The sequence below is a fragment of the Panthera tigris genome, chromosome B4 (genome assembly GCF_018350195.1).
Source record: "Panthera tigris isolate Pti1 chromosome B4, P.tigris_Pti1_mat1.1, whole genome shotgun sequence".
Classification (NCBI taxonomy): domain Eukaryota; kingdom Metazoa; phylum Chordata; class Mammalia; order Carnivora; family Felidae; genus Panthera; species Panthera tigris.
Window position 1 is genome coordinate 103,215,889 of NC_056666.1, and position 16,961 is coordinate 103,232,849.

The 16,961-nt window shown below is 37.9% G+C and overlaps 1 protein-coding gene across 1 annotated transcript in view; it reads left to right on the forward strand.

Moving 5' to 3' along the window:
* The window catches only part of ACSS3 (acyl-CoA synthetase short chain family member 3), a 155,520-nt gene that overhangs the window by 75,427 nt on the left and 63,132 nt on the right, over positions 1–16,961 (forward strand). Inside the window, exon 8 of the mRNA XM_007088761.2 lies at positions 16,484–16,635. Within this exon, the coding sequence (XP_007088823.2) occupies positions 16,484–16,635 (152 nt within the window). The remainder of the gene's footprint in view (positions 1–16,483; positions 16,636–16,961) is intronic.

The following is a 16,961-nucleotide window of genomic DNA, read 5'->3' on the forward strand; positions in this document are numbered from 1 at the left end:
CTGCATCCCAGAAATGAATCCCACTTGATCATGGTGAATAATTCTTTTTATATGCTGTTGAATTCGATTTGCTAGTATCTTATTGAGAATTTTTGCATCCATATTCATCAGGGATATTGGCCTATAGTTCTCTTTTTTTACTGGGTCTCTGTCTGGTTTAGGAATCAAAGTAATACTGGCTTCATAGAATGAGTCTGGAAGTTTTCCTTCTCTTTCTATTTTTTGGAATAGCTTGAGAAGGATAGGTATTATCTGTGCTTTAAACATCTGGTAGAAGTTCCCTGGGAAGCCATCTGGTCCTGGACTCTTATTTATTGGGAGATTTTGACAACTGATTCAATTTCTTCGCTGGCTATGGGTCTGTTCAAGCTTTCTATTTCCTCCTGTTTGAGTTTTGGACGTGTGTGGGTGTTTAGGAATTTGTCCATTTCTTCCAGGTTGTCCAGTTTGTTGGCATATAATTTTTCATAGTATTCCCTGATAATTGCTTGTATTTCTGAGGGATTGGTTGTAATAATTCCATTTTCATTCATGATTTTATCTATTTGGGTCATCTCCCTTTTCTTTTTGAGAAGCCTGGCTAGAGGTTTCTCAATTGTGTTTATTTTTTCAAAAAAACAACTCTTGGTTTCATTGATCTGCTCTACAGTTTTTTTTTTTAGATTCTATATTGTTTATTTCTGCTCTGATCTTTATTATTTCTCTTCTTCTTCTGGGTTTAGGCTGTCTTTGCTGCTCTGCTTCTATTTCCTTTAGGTGTGCTGTTAGATTTTGTATTTGGGATTTTTCTTGTTTCTTGAGATAAGCCTGGATTGCAATGTATTTTCCTCTCAGGACTGCCTTTGCTGCACCCCAAAGCGTTTGGATTGTTGTATTTTCATTTTCGTTTGTTTCCATATATTTCTTAATTTCTTCTCTAATTGCCTGGTTGACCCATTCATTCTTTAGTAGGGTGTTCTTTAACCTCCATGCTTTTGGAGGTTTTTCCAGACTTTTTCCTGTGGTGGATTTCAAGCTTCATAGCATTGTGGTCTGAAAGTATGCATGGTATGATCTCAATTCTTGTATACTTATGAAGGGCTGTTTTATGACCCAGTATATGACCTATCTTGGAGAATGTTCCATGTGCACTCGAGAAGAAAGTATATTCTGTTGCTTTGGGATGCAGAGTTCTAAATATATCTGTCAAGTCCATCTGATCCAATGTATCTTTCAGGGCCCTTGTTTCTTTATTGACCGTGTGTCTAGATGATCTATCCATTTCTGTAAGTGGAGTGTTAAAGTCCCCTGCAATTACCACATTCTTATCAATAAGGTTGCTTATGTTTGTGAGTAGTTGTTTTATATATTTGGGGGCTCCCATATTCGGTGCATAGACATTTATAATTGTTAGCTCTTCCTGATGGATAGACCCTGTGATTATTATATAATGTCCTTCTTCATCTCTTGTTACGGCCTTTAATTTAAAGTCTAGTTTGTCTGATATAAGTATGGCTACTCCAGCTTTCTTTTGACTTCCAGTGGCATGATAAATAGTTCTCATCCCCTCACTCTCAATCTGAAGGTGTCCTCAGGTCTAAAATGAGTCTCTTGTAGACAGCAAATAGATGGGTCTTGTTTTTTATCCATTCTGATACCCTATGTCTTTTGGTTGGCGCATTTAATCCATTTACATTCAGTGTTATTATAGAAAGATATAGGTTTAGAGTCATTGTGATGTCTGTAGGTTTCATGCTGGTAGTGATGTCTCTGGTACTTTGTCTCACAGGATCCCCCTTAGGATCTCTTGTAGAGCTGGTTTAGTGGTGACCCATTCCCTCAGTTTTTGTTTTTTTGGGAAGACCTTTATCTCTCCTTCTATTCTAAATGACAGACTTGCTGGATAAAGGATTCTCGGCTGCATATTTTTTCTGTTCATCACATTGAAGATCTCCTGTCATTCCTTTCTCGCTTGCTAAGTTTCAGTAGAGAGATCGGTCATGAGTCTTATAAGTCTCCCTTTATATGTTAGAGCACGTTTATCCCTCGCTGCTTTCAGAATTTTCTCTTTATCCTTGTATTTTGCGAGTTTCACTATGATATGTCGTGCAGAAGATCGATTCAAGTTACGTCTGAAGGGAGTTCTCTGTGCCTCTTGGATTTCAATGCCTTTTTCCTTCCCCAGATCCGGGAAGTTCTCAGCTATTATTTCTTCAAGTACACCTTCAGCACCTTTCCCTCTCTCTTCCTCCTCTGGAATACCAATTATGTGTATATTATTTCTCTTTAGTGCATCACTTAGTTCTCTAATTTTCCCCTCATACTCCTGGATTTTTTTATCTTTTTCTCAGCTTCTTCTTTTTCCATAATTTTATCTTCTAGTTCACCTATTCTCTCCTCTGCCTCTTCAATCCAAGCCATGGTTGTCTCCATTTTATTTTGCAGCTCATTAATAGCATTTTTTAGCTCCTCCTGGCTGTTCCTTAGTCCCTTGATCTCTGTAGCAATAGATTCTCTGCTGTCCTGTATACTGTTTTCAAGCCCAGCAATTCATTTTATGACTATTATTCTAAATTCACTTTCTGTTATATTGTTTAAATCGTTTTTGATCAGTTCGTTAGCTGTTGTTATTTCCTGGAGATTCATTTGAGGGGACTTCTTCCATTTGTCATTTTGGATAGTCACTGGAGTTGTGCGGAACTATGGGGCACTTCCCGTGTGCTGTCTTGAATAACTCGCGCTGGTGGATGGGGCCGCAGTCAGACCTGATGTCTGCCCCCAGCGCACCGCTGGGGCCACAGTCAGACTGGCGTGTGCCTTCTCTTACCCTCTCCTAGGGGCGGGATTCACTGTGGGGTGACGTGGCCTGTCTGGGCTACTTGCACACTGCCAGACTTGTGGTGCTGGGGATCTGGCGTATTAGCTGGGGTGGATCGGCAAGGTGCACAGGGGCAGGAGGGGCAGGCTCAGCTCACTTTTCCTTTGGAGATCCGCTTCACTGGGAGGGAGTCAGACCCGCCCCCTGCCGGAGGGATGGATCTGCAGAAGTACAGCGTTGGATGTTTGCGTGGTGCAAGCAAGTTCCCTGGCAGGAATTGGTTCCCTTTGGGATTTTGGCAGGGGGATGGGCGAGGGAGATGGTGCTGGCAAGTGCCTCTGTTCCCCGCCAAGCTGCACTCTGTCGTCCAGAGCTCAACAACTCTCCCTCCCGTTGTCCTCCAGTCCTCCCACTCTCTGAGCACAGTTGTTAGCGTATAACCTTCCAGATATTAAGTCCGCTTGCTGTCAGAACACACTCCGTCCGTCCCCTCCGCTTTTGGTGACCAGACTCGGGGGCTCTGCTTTGCCAGTGGGCTGCCCCTCCGCCCCGGCTCCCTCCCGCCAGTCCGTGTAGCACGCACCGCCTCTCCGCCATTCCTACCCTCTTCCGTGGGCCTCTCGTCTGCGCTTGGCTCCAGAGAATCTGTTCTGCTAGTCTTCTGGTAGTTTTCTGGGTTATTTAGGCAGGTGTGGGTGGGGTATAAGTGATCGCAGGACGCAGTGAGCTCAGCGTCCTCCTACGCCACCATCTTCCCAGAAGCCCTCTCTGTTTTTCCAAATGCTGATGGCCATTTTCAGTCCTACTAATACTTGGATTCTCAACCCTTGAAGGTTGTTGAATCTCTTCCCTTATAAGGCACACCCTTCTAGAAGCTGTTCTAGTGCTCATTCTCGCTACAGGAATTTGCCCATTTGTTGCCTGAAATATATTCCTCTTAACCTTTAGATCTCAGCTCAAGTGTCTTTTCCTCCTGGAAGTCCTCTCTGACCTCTCTGATTAGCTGAAACTTGTCATCTCTCCTAAGTTCCTTATGTTTTCCCTCCTGGTTTGTGTCCCAGATACAGTTTCCTATTAGTTTATAGGCCCCTTTAATTCGCTTATTTGCCCCTGTCTGCTCTTTGAGAGGGAAGAGATCATCTTAACATTTACATACCATTAATTCTCAGCTACTAGACTTTAAAAAAAATAATCGTACTTTAATGTATATGTTTCATATATATTCAGTCACTTATAGCATAAGTATTATTTCTATTGAATTTTTTTGCAGTGACAGTTGAGTAATACACAAAACCTGGAAAGTGTGTGTAATAGGTGTCCTTAGCCTTGCTGTCCGCATGTATTTGGTTCCTACTAAATATTTGTTAAATAAATGCCTGGGTGAAGATATCAGTAAAAAAATAACTTGAGTTGTAAGTAAAGACCTGTCCCTCTGAGGGAGGAAAAGTAATTCTAATTATCTTTACCAGAGAATTTCATGAACAAATTAAATAAATAAGGTAATAGGTTACATTTTTAATAAGCAAAGATTTATTATTATTCATTGAACTGGACATATTTAATGTTTATTTTTGAGAGAGGGAGAGAGAGTGTGAGTGGGGGAGGGGAAGAGAGAGAGTGAGACACAGAATCTGAAGCAGGCTCCAGGCTCTGAGCTGTCAGCACAGAGCCTGATGCAGGGGTCGAACTCACAGACCGTGAGATCATGACCTGAGCCGAAGTCAGACACTTAACTGAGCCACCCAGGCACCCCTGAACTAGGCATATTTAAAGTGTACAATTTGGGAGGCCAGATTGGACTGCAAACCAATTCTGAGTAACTCAGACCTTATTTTTGAGATGAAGAAAATAAACAGTGCTTTTCAGAAACTTACTTTATTAATGGAGCACTGATTCCCACAGACTTGCTCCAACAACAGATAGACAAAGACATATTTGGTACAGCAGTTTTGTCAAAGAGGAGAAATTAAACAAACGTTGCTTTAATATAGGAACTTTAATGTACAAACAACTTTAGCAACCTGGTATGTGTGTGCAGGCACATGTCTCTATTGGTAAGTGATGGTTATACTCAGATATGCTTTCTGGTTTCTGTCTTCTATTTTGTATCTGTCCCCTTTTTCAAAAAGCCTATCATCTGCAGAATCAAAACCCAACATTTCTTCTCAAGGTCTAAGAAATCTGCTCAGACCCCTTTTCTCCTCATCTCTCTTTGGGTACTAATGTACAAATGTATATCTTGTACATAAATTTCAATTACAATAATGCTGTGAAACCCAGGCTTCTGTAATGGCGGCAGTGTGGCTAAGCAAGAAAACTTTACTCAACAGACATCTATCTCCCCATTATAGTCCTTTATGATACTTTTTATTTCTGAAGCATCTGTTACATTGTCTGCTGTTTCTGATTTTATTTATTTTGAGTCTTCTCTCTCCCTAGTAGTCCAGCTAAAGGTTTATTGATTTTATCTTTTCCAAAAACTCTTAGTTTTTATTTTTTCTATTGTTTTTTATTCTCTATTTGAAGTATTTCTACTCTAGTCTTTATTATTTCCTTGTTTCTGCTAACTTCCATCTTAGCTGTTCTTTAGATCCTTGAGATGTAAAGTTAGTTTGAGATCTTTCTCTCGCCTTTTTAATGTCAGGGTTTGTTGCTATAAACTTGCCTCTTAGTGTCACTTCTTTTGTTGCATCCCATAAGTTTTGCTATGTTGTGTTTTCATTTTCATTTGTCTCAAGATACTTTTAAAATTCTCTTTTGAGGGGCGCCTGGGTGGCTCAGTCGGTTAAGCGTCAGACTTCGGCTCAGGTCATGATCTCACAGTCTGCAGGTTCGAGCCCCACGTCGGGCTCTGTGCTGACAGCTCAGAGGCTGGAGCCTGCTTCTGATTCTGTGTCTCCCTCTCTCTCTGCCCCTCTCCTGCTCATGCTCTGTCTCTCTCTGTCGCAAAAATAAATAAAAACATTAAGAAAAAATTTAAAATTCTCTTTTGATTTCTCTATTGACCCAATTGCTGTTCAAGAGTGTGTTGTTTGCACATATTTGTGAATGTCACTGTTTTCTTACTATTGATTTCTAGAGTACAAAGTTTCAGTTATTTAAGAGGAATAAGTTCTGGAGATCTAATGTATAGCGACACGACTATAGTTTAAAATACAATATTGTATTTTGCTAAGAGGGTGGATTGCAAGTGTTCTCACCGCCCCCCTCCCACAAGAAAGTGTATACATGTATCAAAACACCAAGTTGCACATTTTAAATACATACAATTTTTATGTGTCATTATACCTCAGTAAATCTGAGAAAGATTATATAAAACTATGTGTACATAAAAATATACCAAAATATACTAAAATAGGCTTTGCCTTAAAAAAAAAGAAAGTAGCATACTGTTGTTGGCTAAATTACCTAGAATGGAATGCTAGATATTGGTCTCCTTAACTTTAGCTTGGCATTAAGTCATAAACTAGTTAGTATGCTTGATCTTGATATGGCAGTTCTCATTTTTATGTAATAACTGTATCCTTGGAAGTCCTCAAGGAAGGAAAGCTTGCTCTCATTTTACGTTTGTTTGCATTTCACAAACTCTACACTTCATAACAGCAAGCCATTTCAATAAACTCTTATGCATGCTCACTAAATTAACCAGGACCAATGGCTGTCTGTTAATTCAACAATTAGCTTTGAAGATATATCCTATATTCCTCCTTCTCAGACAATAAATTAGTTAGAGGAGGTAGAGGATTTATTTAAGATTCTGAATTGTAGTATAGGAGCATGGTTACTGGACTGGAAATACGAACACCTGTGTTATTTATCTTGCTGTGCTTTTATCTACCTATATGACGTTAGGCAAATTAATTCAACCTCTTGGGGAATCTGTTTCTTCATCATTGAAACTAGAGGATTGACACATGGTCTCCCCATTCTGCACTTCCGTGAATCTTCTCCAAATCAATTTTTTTTCTAGAATAAGTATATTATTTGGTAACATGTTTTAAATTTTAATTCTGGAATTCATTTCAATTTTTTCCCTAGAGAATGATACTGACTCTTCAAATGTATTACTGAAGATTTCATTCTAAATTAGTGAAATTAAAAAAACCATTTTTTAAATGTTTATATATTTTTGAGAGAGAGACAGAGTGTGAGTGGGGTGGGGGCAGAAAGAGAGGGAGACACAGAATTTGAAGCAGGCTCCAGGCTCCAAGCTCTCAGCACAGAGCCTGATGCGGGGCTCGAACTCATGAACCATGAGATCATGACCCGGGCCGAAGTCGGATGCTTAACCGACTGAGCCACCCAGGTGCCCCCCAAAATTTTAATGTTTGAGAGGCAGCATAACAGTTAAGACTTCCATTGTAAGATTCCTGAAACTTCTATGTATTATTTGTTTGGCCTCAGATAAGTTGCTTAACTGCTCTCAGACTCAGTTTTCTCATCTATAAATGTCAATATTAATATTACTTTTCAAAAACATAACAGTATTTTTCTCATATATCATTAAATTGGTTAATCCATGAAAAGCCCTTAGAAAGGTTGCCGGGCTATAATAGTAGAAAAAATGCTGGATATTATAAGCTACTGTCATTATCCAAACATATGAATCTATTCTTTGCCAGAATAAAATTCTACAATATAAACACCAACCGTTCATTCCCATGCAATCCAGTCATTGTAATGCTTGAATATTCAGGTGCTCCACAATTCTTCCTTCAAAGTCTATGCTCCTAACTCTGTCTGCAGCAGTCATCAGAGCACTAAAGGCAGCTCCCTTTGGAGCCCATTAACTTTCTTCTAAGAGCCAGGCAGAGGAATCAGCACACAAGGATGTGTTGATTCTGCTAGTACTGATTTTGAAGAATGAGTAGCATATATGGAAAATAATCCAGTGATCTGTCCCCTCAAGGATCTGTCCTTTCAGAGTTGAACCAGGAGTGAAAGAAGAGTAGCCTTGATGCCTTTCATCTGTGAATTAACCAGTACATTTAATGGCTCACCATTATCCAAACATGTATAATCTTTCTCTTCTATTTTTTGGTGGGCTTTATCATTGCTGGTTTATAAGCTGTATGTATCTTTTTTTAAAAATTTTTTTTAACGTTTATTTATCTTTGAGACAGAGAGAGACAGCATGAACAGGGGAGGGGCAGAGGGAGAGGGAGACACAGAATCCGAAACAGGCTCTAGGCTGCGAGCTGTCAGCCCAGAGCCCGACGCGGGGCTTGAACTCACGGACCGCGAGATCGTGACCTGAGCCGAAGTTGGCCGCCCAACCGACCAAGCCACCCAGGCGCCCCTAAGATATATGTATCTTTAAAGAATTCAGAATATTCAGCTTGATAATTTCTTACTGAGTGCTCTTTTCCTGAATTCATAGGAAAAAGGAAGAGTTTAGATACTATCTATTCTTTCTTCATAGAATGATTAGTGTGAAAATGAGCTCTACACTTTCCTTTATTTGCATGGGAATCAGATAAGATAATGTATATGAAATTAGTTTGAAAGCTGCAAAGAAATATCACAATATGTGTGTGTATAGTAAAATATGACCACACATATATTTTACACATAATTATTATTACTTTATATACATGGATCAAAACTTGTAGCCATTTTCCTATGTGAAATCTCATGTTTGAGAGTATTGAGGATACTACTTTAAATATTTTAAAATTATTTTTGTATTTAACATTCGTTAGATCATCCACAGTGCACCTTCAATGCACATGTCACCTACTTCTGTACTGCACTGGGCCTATAATCTCCATGAAGACATCCTATGATGTATGTTCCACACGTGGACCTTCTGAATTCTTATCTCCTTCAAGGCTTCATTTTAAACATGTAATTGCTTGCATGTATAGAGTTACCTTCTTTTTGCAAAAATTTTGCATTTTACGTGTTAACCTGTTTTCTCTAATTTGATTATCAGTTGTTTTCGGGACAGAGATTTGCTTCCTCCAAGCACAGGGATACGTTGCTTCCTTTTATGACTAGTAGCCGTGATGTTGTTAACTAGTACCCTCAAAGGCACTCATCAGAGTCGTCCTACCACCTTATCAAATGGAAAATGATTTCTTTCTTTCTTCTTTTTTAATCTAGTATAACAGCAATGTATTTTTATGTATGTATCAAATGAGAAAAATGATGACACAGTTATTACTCTAATTCAGGCTGTATAATTTGATCTTCTCAATTGGAAAAGATTGCAAAGCTGATGCCAGCATCTTTTAGATTTCTCACATGGCTAGTTGTTCAAAGATACTTATTCCGGAGTTTATTTTTCTCTCTGTGTGCCTGTGTTTTATGTTGAAATAAGGAAGTGCAGCTATTGTCATGACTCCATCAACAATATTTATTAGTGCTTGTTGTGAGCTCAGTATCTTCTAGGGGTTGAGAGGGAAACAGAATAAGTATCATACACACTCCTTGCTCTGAACACACTGACACTATATTAAAAAAAAAAAAAAGTAAGATTAATGTAAAGGACAGAAAGCAAACAAAGCAAGACACTACCTAAGAAATTTCTTACACAGTGTAGAAAATATAAAACTTTTTTCCAGAAATTACATTGAGCCATTGCCTATGGTAAATAGTCTACATTTAATTTTTGTACTTCTTTTGATGCAGTTTTGTGATGATAGAACTAAATAAGGATCAAAGAAATTAAATAAGTTGCCTTAGGTTACATACCTTGTAAAATGGCAGCTTGCATTCCCACCAGGCTCAAAATCTGTCTACTGGTCTCTTAAGGGAAGTTTAGGATTAAAGTAGATAGGGAAAGCTTTGTGGATGAAACACTGCCAGTAATAATAATAGCTACTGTTGATCGGGTGTTGCCTGATAAGAACTCTACTAAGCGCTTTATGTACATAGCCTTAACTATTTCTATCCATACATCTATAGGATAAATATTTTGAGTCCCTATTTATAGCTCTAGAAACCAAGGATCAGAGACATTAAATAATTTTACCAGTGGCACATGAGTGACAGAACTGGGATTTGAAACAGGGTTCTCTGGCTCCAAAGACAGTGCCCTTTGGCCATAATTTAGAGATGAACAATTGGGAAATTACTGAATAATACCAGCTAGTGACCAGAACCGGGGTATCAGTGATCTTTAAAGGCAAAGGCAGGATATTAGGGTGTCAGGTGGATATTGTAAGATTGAGCTCAATAAGTTGAAAATAACTCTGATGTTTTCAGCTAAGATAGCCAATGTGATGGTGGTTGCCAACTGAGCTGCCATAGTAGGAGTTACAGCTATTGTGGAGCAGGAAAGAGTATTTTTAGTTTTGGTAATGTTGATTTTAAACCTACGATGCAGACATTTGTATGATATTGGGAAACTCAGAAAAATTTTCAGAATTAGAGACATAGAAGAGTTAATAATTCAAGTTCCTAAAGTGATTAAAATACTCAGAGGTAAAGATTAAGAAAGGGAAGCTATATAAACTGAGAATGAAAAATTAGGCAGTGGGAGGACCAGAACACCGGTATACTGAGGTGGAAGGGAGGTTTTCCAGAAGGTGGGGGATCATCGGTGCCAACTGCTTCAGAAAAAGGTCTGCTAGGACAATAGATGAAGAGAGTTTTTGGAATTAGGGTTTTATTAGTCACCCTTATGACAGCACTTCCGTAGGAAGGTTTGTATGTTTGTTTTGTTTTTAAACATGGGGGGAATGTGAGAATGTTTGAAGGTTATCTTAGGTAAATTATTGGATGGTATGGAGTAGCTGGGGTTTGTACGACCTCAGGTTGAACTGCAGTGTATGTATGGAATAGCCACACTTCCCTTCCTGGGCAGAAATCTGTTAGCGTAGTAAAAGCAAGGAGCCATTTAATTTCTCTGCTTATAGCAAAGTCTAACTACTCACTATGAGTAAAGAAAACCTTAATTTGTCCCTCTTCTACAGATAGTAGTGATCGCTCATCAGCATGGAGGAATTCAGAGGCGAAAGCAGTCCTGTTAGAAGCCATGAGCTACCAGCTATCCTAGTGATAAATGCTCTTAGTGACTGCTGAGAGTGGTAAATATGTCAGAGTCCCTAATTAGCTCAGCACTGGGTCTGCAGAATTACCAATTCCAGTGCTCTGCTTCATTTACTTGGCATTAATACTTTCAGAAGTAAGCATCTTTTTAGTGGGACAGATGGACTCTTATGACTGGGGTGGAAGCAATGGCTTATTCATTGGAGGGTAGCCTCATCACAAGGTCCCAGGTGGTTAACTCTCTCAGAGATGTGGGAGAAGGCAGGAGAAGAACCGAACCAGAGGGTAGATCTATTTTTTTTTAATTTCAGCTTTATTGAGGTATAATGAACAAAATTGTAGGATATTTAAAGTATATATCATGGCATCTTCAATTTCTCTCATCTGTTTTATGGTTTCCAGTTTTATGGTTTTAGGCTTTTATGCTTTTATGGTTTTGGTGCCATTGTAAATGGGATTGTTTTCTTTGTTTCTCTTTCTGCTACTTTGTTATTAGTGTATAGAAATGCCATCTATTTCTAGTTATTACTTATGTATCCTACAACTTTACTGAATTCATTTATTACTACTAGTAGTTTTTTGGTGGAGTGTGTATAAGTATGGATAGTATCATGTCATCTGCAAATAGTAACAGTATAACTCCTCCTTACCAATATGGATGCCAAGCTGTTCCTCAGAGCTAGACAGAAAATCTTTGAAGAGATTCTTGTGTTGGGGAGGCTCTCATAGGCCTAGAAACCTTTTGGTTATGGACTCCTTTTCAGGATCTGATCATATTGACTAATCTCCCTAGGAAAACAAACATATACACATTAAAAAAAATCAGGACAGTTATAAACTTCCCTGAAGTCTGGTCAGAAACCCTTCATCAAAAGATTAAGACATAATCATTTCAAGCAGTGATACAACAAAACAAAACCCTGAAACTAAAACTTAGCTTTCAGAAGTATCTGGGCAACACAGGAGCTGCTGGCCTGGGGCTATTCTTTCCATCTTTGGAAAAAGGGTAAGTGTATTCAGGGTGTGACAGCCTATAAATCTTAATATGTATGTACAATCTGGAATCTAGTTTATAGAACAAGACAAAGGATGAAGCAATTCTCCCCAATAACGGGGAAAAAAACCAGCAAAGGCTAATCTTAAGTTCTAGGCTCATCCCCTAAGGGAACCAGACAGGTGGGTACTGGATAATGTCCTAGCCTCAGGTAATGCCTCATATATAAGGACTATGCATTGGTTCTCAACCCTGGCTGTAGATTAGAATTACTTAGGGGACACGTGAAACAACAATGCTAGACCCAAATTAAGGCCAATTAGATCAGAACCTCTGGGAGTGGGGAACAGACACTGGTACCTTTCAAAAGCATCCCAAGCAATTCTCATGTACATTTAGGGTTGACAATCAGTGGGTTAGAGTAAAATTAGCCGGTGATATGGATAAGATAAAGGAGAGCTAGGTGGCAGCATATCCCTACAGGTGAGGCCCATGGAATTATGGGAAATCTCTAGCAAACAATCAGCCAAGTCAGTTGATATAAATTCTTAGTTATCAGATTGTATTTATAAGTAAGTTTTTACTCCTTAAAAAGGAATCTGCTATAGTAACACAAAATCGTAGATCTGAAGGTTTTAAGGCATAGTGCAGTTATCCCATATGGCTTTAAAACAGTGGTAATGTTTTCAAAATTGGAAAAAGATAATGTGAGCTATTGAGAGAGGGACTTTGGGGAAGAAAAAGCCCATTTTTTAAAAGCTTGTACACTCATTTGGTTTATATTTCAAAACCCACAAAAGGGTAAAGAGTGCAAATCTCACTGTCCCCCGTTCCCAGCTGTTCAATTTCTTTGACTTGGAAGCAATCTTATGTGTATAATGCTTTGTTATTGTATAAGCAATGCCCCTCCTTCATTTTCATACAGATGGCATTGTAGAAATGATATGTGTACTATTCTGCATTTTACCTTTCTTTCACTAAATATTATATCCTGGAGAACTGCTTATGTTTTAATAAGTCTCCAGTTTAGATGTTGCATGCCCAAACTTTCATCTCTTGGTAAAGGCACAAGGCATATAGTAGGAATTCAACACATGCTATTGCCAGTTTCATCACGCTTCCAAAATAAACAAGCCAACACTGCTGCACCTGTCTGCTGAAATTAAATTCAGGACTCTTCTAAAAGGGATGTCGCTGTCTTCGCCTTAGAACCGCAGTGCAAACATGCCTTTGGTGATATTCTCAGAAGCGGCGTTCAAAAAGGTACCAGGTGTGTTTCTAATCCAGCCACAAAAGGAGGCAAAGACTACAGTTGACTCAAAAATTTGTATGTCAGAGTCTGAGAAACTGCACGTAGCCCTGACACCAAGCCTTGGATAAACCGAAATCAGAGGATCAATAAAACAAATATTATTTTGCTCAAAGATCTAGGTCTAGTGTTTAAGCTCATCTTCGTTTTGTTAAGTTGCTGTCTTTCACTACTTTCCTGTGCTGAAACTTAACCTCAGTAGGGATTATGTGAAAAGTTGAGATATTACCTGGTTTTCTAGCTCAGGGTCTATCATTTATGGTTCCTTAAAACTAACACAATGAATCATAAGTGGTAGAAATTTGTACGTGCAATTTAATCTTAAGGTATTTATCTGCTTGGATTCTATGCTTTGTACCATCACTAACCGCATTATAAATATTAGCAGTTAGTGTTTTATAAATCTCTGATGGTAAAAATTCACGATTATAATAGCTGAAAGCTTAGAATCTCTGCTTCACCGTTGTAGGGATCGCTTTCTGCTTTCGTGTTCTGGGTGGCAGTAAACACTTTACCCCTTAGTTTGGGGGAAGGAAATAAAAGCAAAGGGTAAATTACATCAATGGATTTGAGTTTTGAAGAGTTTTTAAGTTATTGTTACCTTTTAGCTGCATTACTGTTTTTGGTGTATATGTTGTTTGTTAAAAATCCCCATAATCTTGGGATCTTCCTGCTTTTCAATTGTTTGGGCTGTTGCTTCTCCCTGAATATGCAAGTTCTAGAATCAGGGTCCTTTTCTCTAGGTAACTCAGAGTGGTTAGCATGTTATTGATTAAATTTACAAAGTACTGTAAAGGGATTATATTGCCTGTGTGTGCATGCACGTGTGTGTATTTACACAAGCTTGTGTATGTGCAGGAGGCCAGGGGAGAAGAGTTTTCCATAAAACCACTAAGCTATTGAGTCACTTAATTCTAAAATAGTAAAACATATCATAACATTGAATGATCCTGTGAGAATAGAAAATAAAATGGAAAAATCTGAACCTTTCTGAGCTCAGCTAACTTACAAAGGAATATGGTGAGATTTTATACATCACTTCCTTTAGTATTTTAATAGTAATGCTACGTTATCATGATTTTTATTCTCAATAAATAGAATACTGATGGAAATTTATTTGGTGCAGGTCAGAATTGCAGCAGCAATTATATTATTTATAAAAATATGGTACAGTTTTTAACTAATATTTCTAATGTTTAAGCTGTCATTATCATTAGACATAATTAATTGAAGGCATTGTAAAATACATGAAAGTCATTATGGTATAGTATTTTGTTATGACACTAATATCACCCTTTTGTGGGTATATTGTCTTTGTCCCATGACACTGGAATTGTAATGAAATTCAACTTCAATTGGCTATAAAATATCTTCCTTCATTAGAGGTCAAACTACTGTAAAATATTATCTCAATGCTTTTATCGAGGAAATATTGGAAAAGTGATTTATTCTTATTTAGTGGGCAAGAAAATGGCAACATCGATAGGGAAAGTCAATTGCACATGATCAGTTAATAAATAATTTTTATGTGGATGAGATCAGATTTCCAAGGTCACAATCTAGTACACCAGGGACTGATCAGTGCCTAAGACAGATCGAAAAAGTAAAAGTCAAATGTTTACCTCACTTGCTTCAAAAGAATAACTTTTTGATTCATTTTAGACTGATGTGCTCAAGGCTTCAAAATGTGTGAGTCAAGTTATGTACATGAGTTGCCAAATTGTATCTGGCAGCTTTCCATACTGTATCAACCTCATGACCTGTATGAGGTGGTAAAGGAATAAACCGAAATGAAAAGTTTGGGATAGTTGTGATAATAAAAGTGAATTTCTAGTTACAATAAATACTGTCTTTGGTATTAAAAGACCAAGAGAAAAAGCAACAGAATATAAGAAAGGGGTTATATTTTTCCAAAAGAAAATAAAATTGCATTTAAAGAATATTAAGGGTAACCATTAAAAAGAGGAAAGTACAAACTAAATAACGCCCTATCAAAGATCCAGTCAGAAGTAGATACTGAATCTAAATTACTAGACAGCTGTGATTGGCCTCTTATTATCATCCACTCATTTATTATTCTGTGTTTGAGGAGAGCGCTAAGTTTGCTACTAGCAACTTCTTTCCTCTTTTTACCTCATCAGTGTTTCCCAAGTGTGTTCTCTAGAATATAAGATCTATGAGATGTTCATATAGGGGATGTGGGCAGAGAAGTTTAGGAAATATTACATATAGTAACTCTCTTTAGGGAATTCCTGATGTTCTTTAACATCTAATTTTCCAAGAAATGATCCAAAATAAGAAACCTGCTTTCCTTTTTCCATCCCAACCCCTTCTAAAAGGATTTGATTGTGAAATATTACATATAGTAATTCCTCTTTTGGGAATTCTTGATTTTCTTTAACACTTTTAAATCTTCAAGTGATGGTCCAAAGTAAGAAACCTATTTTCTTTTTCTTACCCAACCCCTCCCAAAATGATTTGATTGTGAAATATATATTACATACCTATAATACATATTTTTTCATATAACATATATTAACATTCCAGGCACCTTGCCTTAGAATCAAAGGAAAAACTAGCAGTGATGAGAATGGATTGAGGAAGGAGGGGATATGGCTGGGCCAACATAGATTTTATGTAACAGAATTTTTGCAGAATCACTGATTTATGCTATGCGCATTTTCCACTTTGTGGAAACATCAGTAATAAAAATGCTTTGTGTCCCTTTGATTACGTATTCTATAATAATTGTTAGATTTTTATTCACAGAGTTTCCACTGAATATGTGAAATGTCATTTGGAAGCTATGGAAAGCATACATCTGGAGATATCTTACTGAATTTTTAAGTCATAGAAGTTGCTTTCCTTGGAGTGAGGCATTTAATTGAAAAGGTTATTATGCAGAAATTACTGTGATTCCATATTTTTCTCTGTTCTCAAAAATTTAGAGAATTGTTATTGTCACTTTTAGAAGTGATTATGAAAAAAAAAGTGTCAAAGTTAGAAATTCGTAGCAATCATATTTCTCCTTTAGTCCTACCACACAAAACAATGTCTTGAATTTCTTGGAAAACAGAAGGCTGTTTTATGTTATTAATTTGAATGTGATACATACGCCCTATCCTTTATCGTTCAAAACTTGAGAAAGGAAAACAGTGCGATTTGAAAAGCTTTTAGGATGATGTAAGGGAGCAAATGGCCTCTCTGAAGCCTGGGCGTGTGTTTGTTTTTTTTATGTATTTACTGTAGAGTATGGGGACATTTTAAAACTCAGATCTGTCGAGAACCCCATTTTATTAACATTGCTGTGTTAAGTGTATAAGCATTGAACTGTCAGTGAAGTAGGAGACATTTTACCCGGTGACATTTTAAATGAATCTCATCGCAGGGAAAGCCTGTGGGAACACCAGATGCTGGCGCTTATTTCCGTGTGCTCGCGGAGCATGGAGTAGCTGCCTTGTTTACAGCGCCGACTGCAATTAGAGCCATCCGTCAACAGGACCCTGGGGCAGCCTTGGGGAAGCGGTACTCTCTGACAAGGTGAACTTGGGATGCGCGGGGCAAATTACATTAAAAACTGCCATCAGAATGAATAACTGAACATTATACATTTTTTTGGCACTGCGATACCTCGATGGAAAGAGCCAAAAGATTCTGCATGTTATTAAGAATGACTGTTCTAAACATAGCTTTGAATTAGTTAGAATGTTAACTATACCCGGGAATATTTTTAATACCGTATTGTGTTTATTTCAGTTCAGATCTTACCAAAATATTTCTCTTTTTTTAAACTGTTTTTCTTGTATTTCCCTTAAAGTAAAATGCAGACCATGACTTAACATGCATTTGTACATGTATAATAGCAT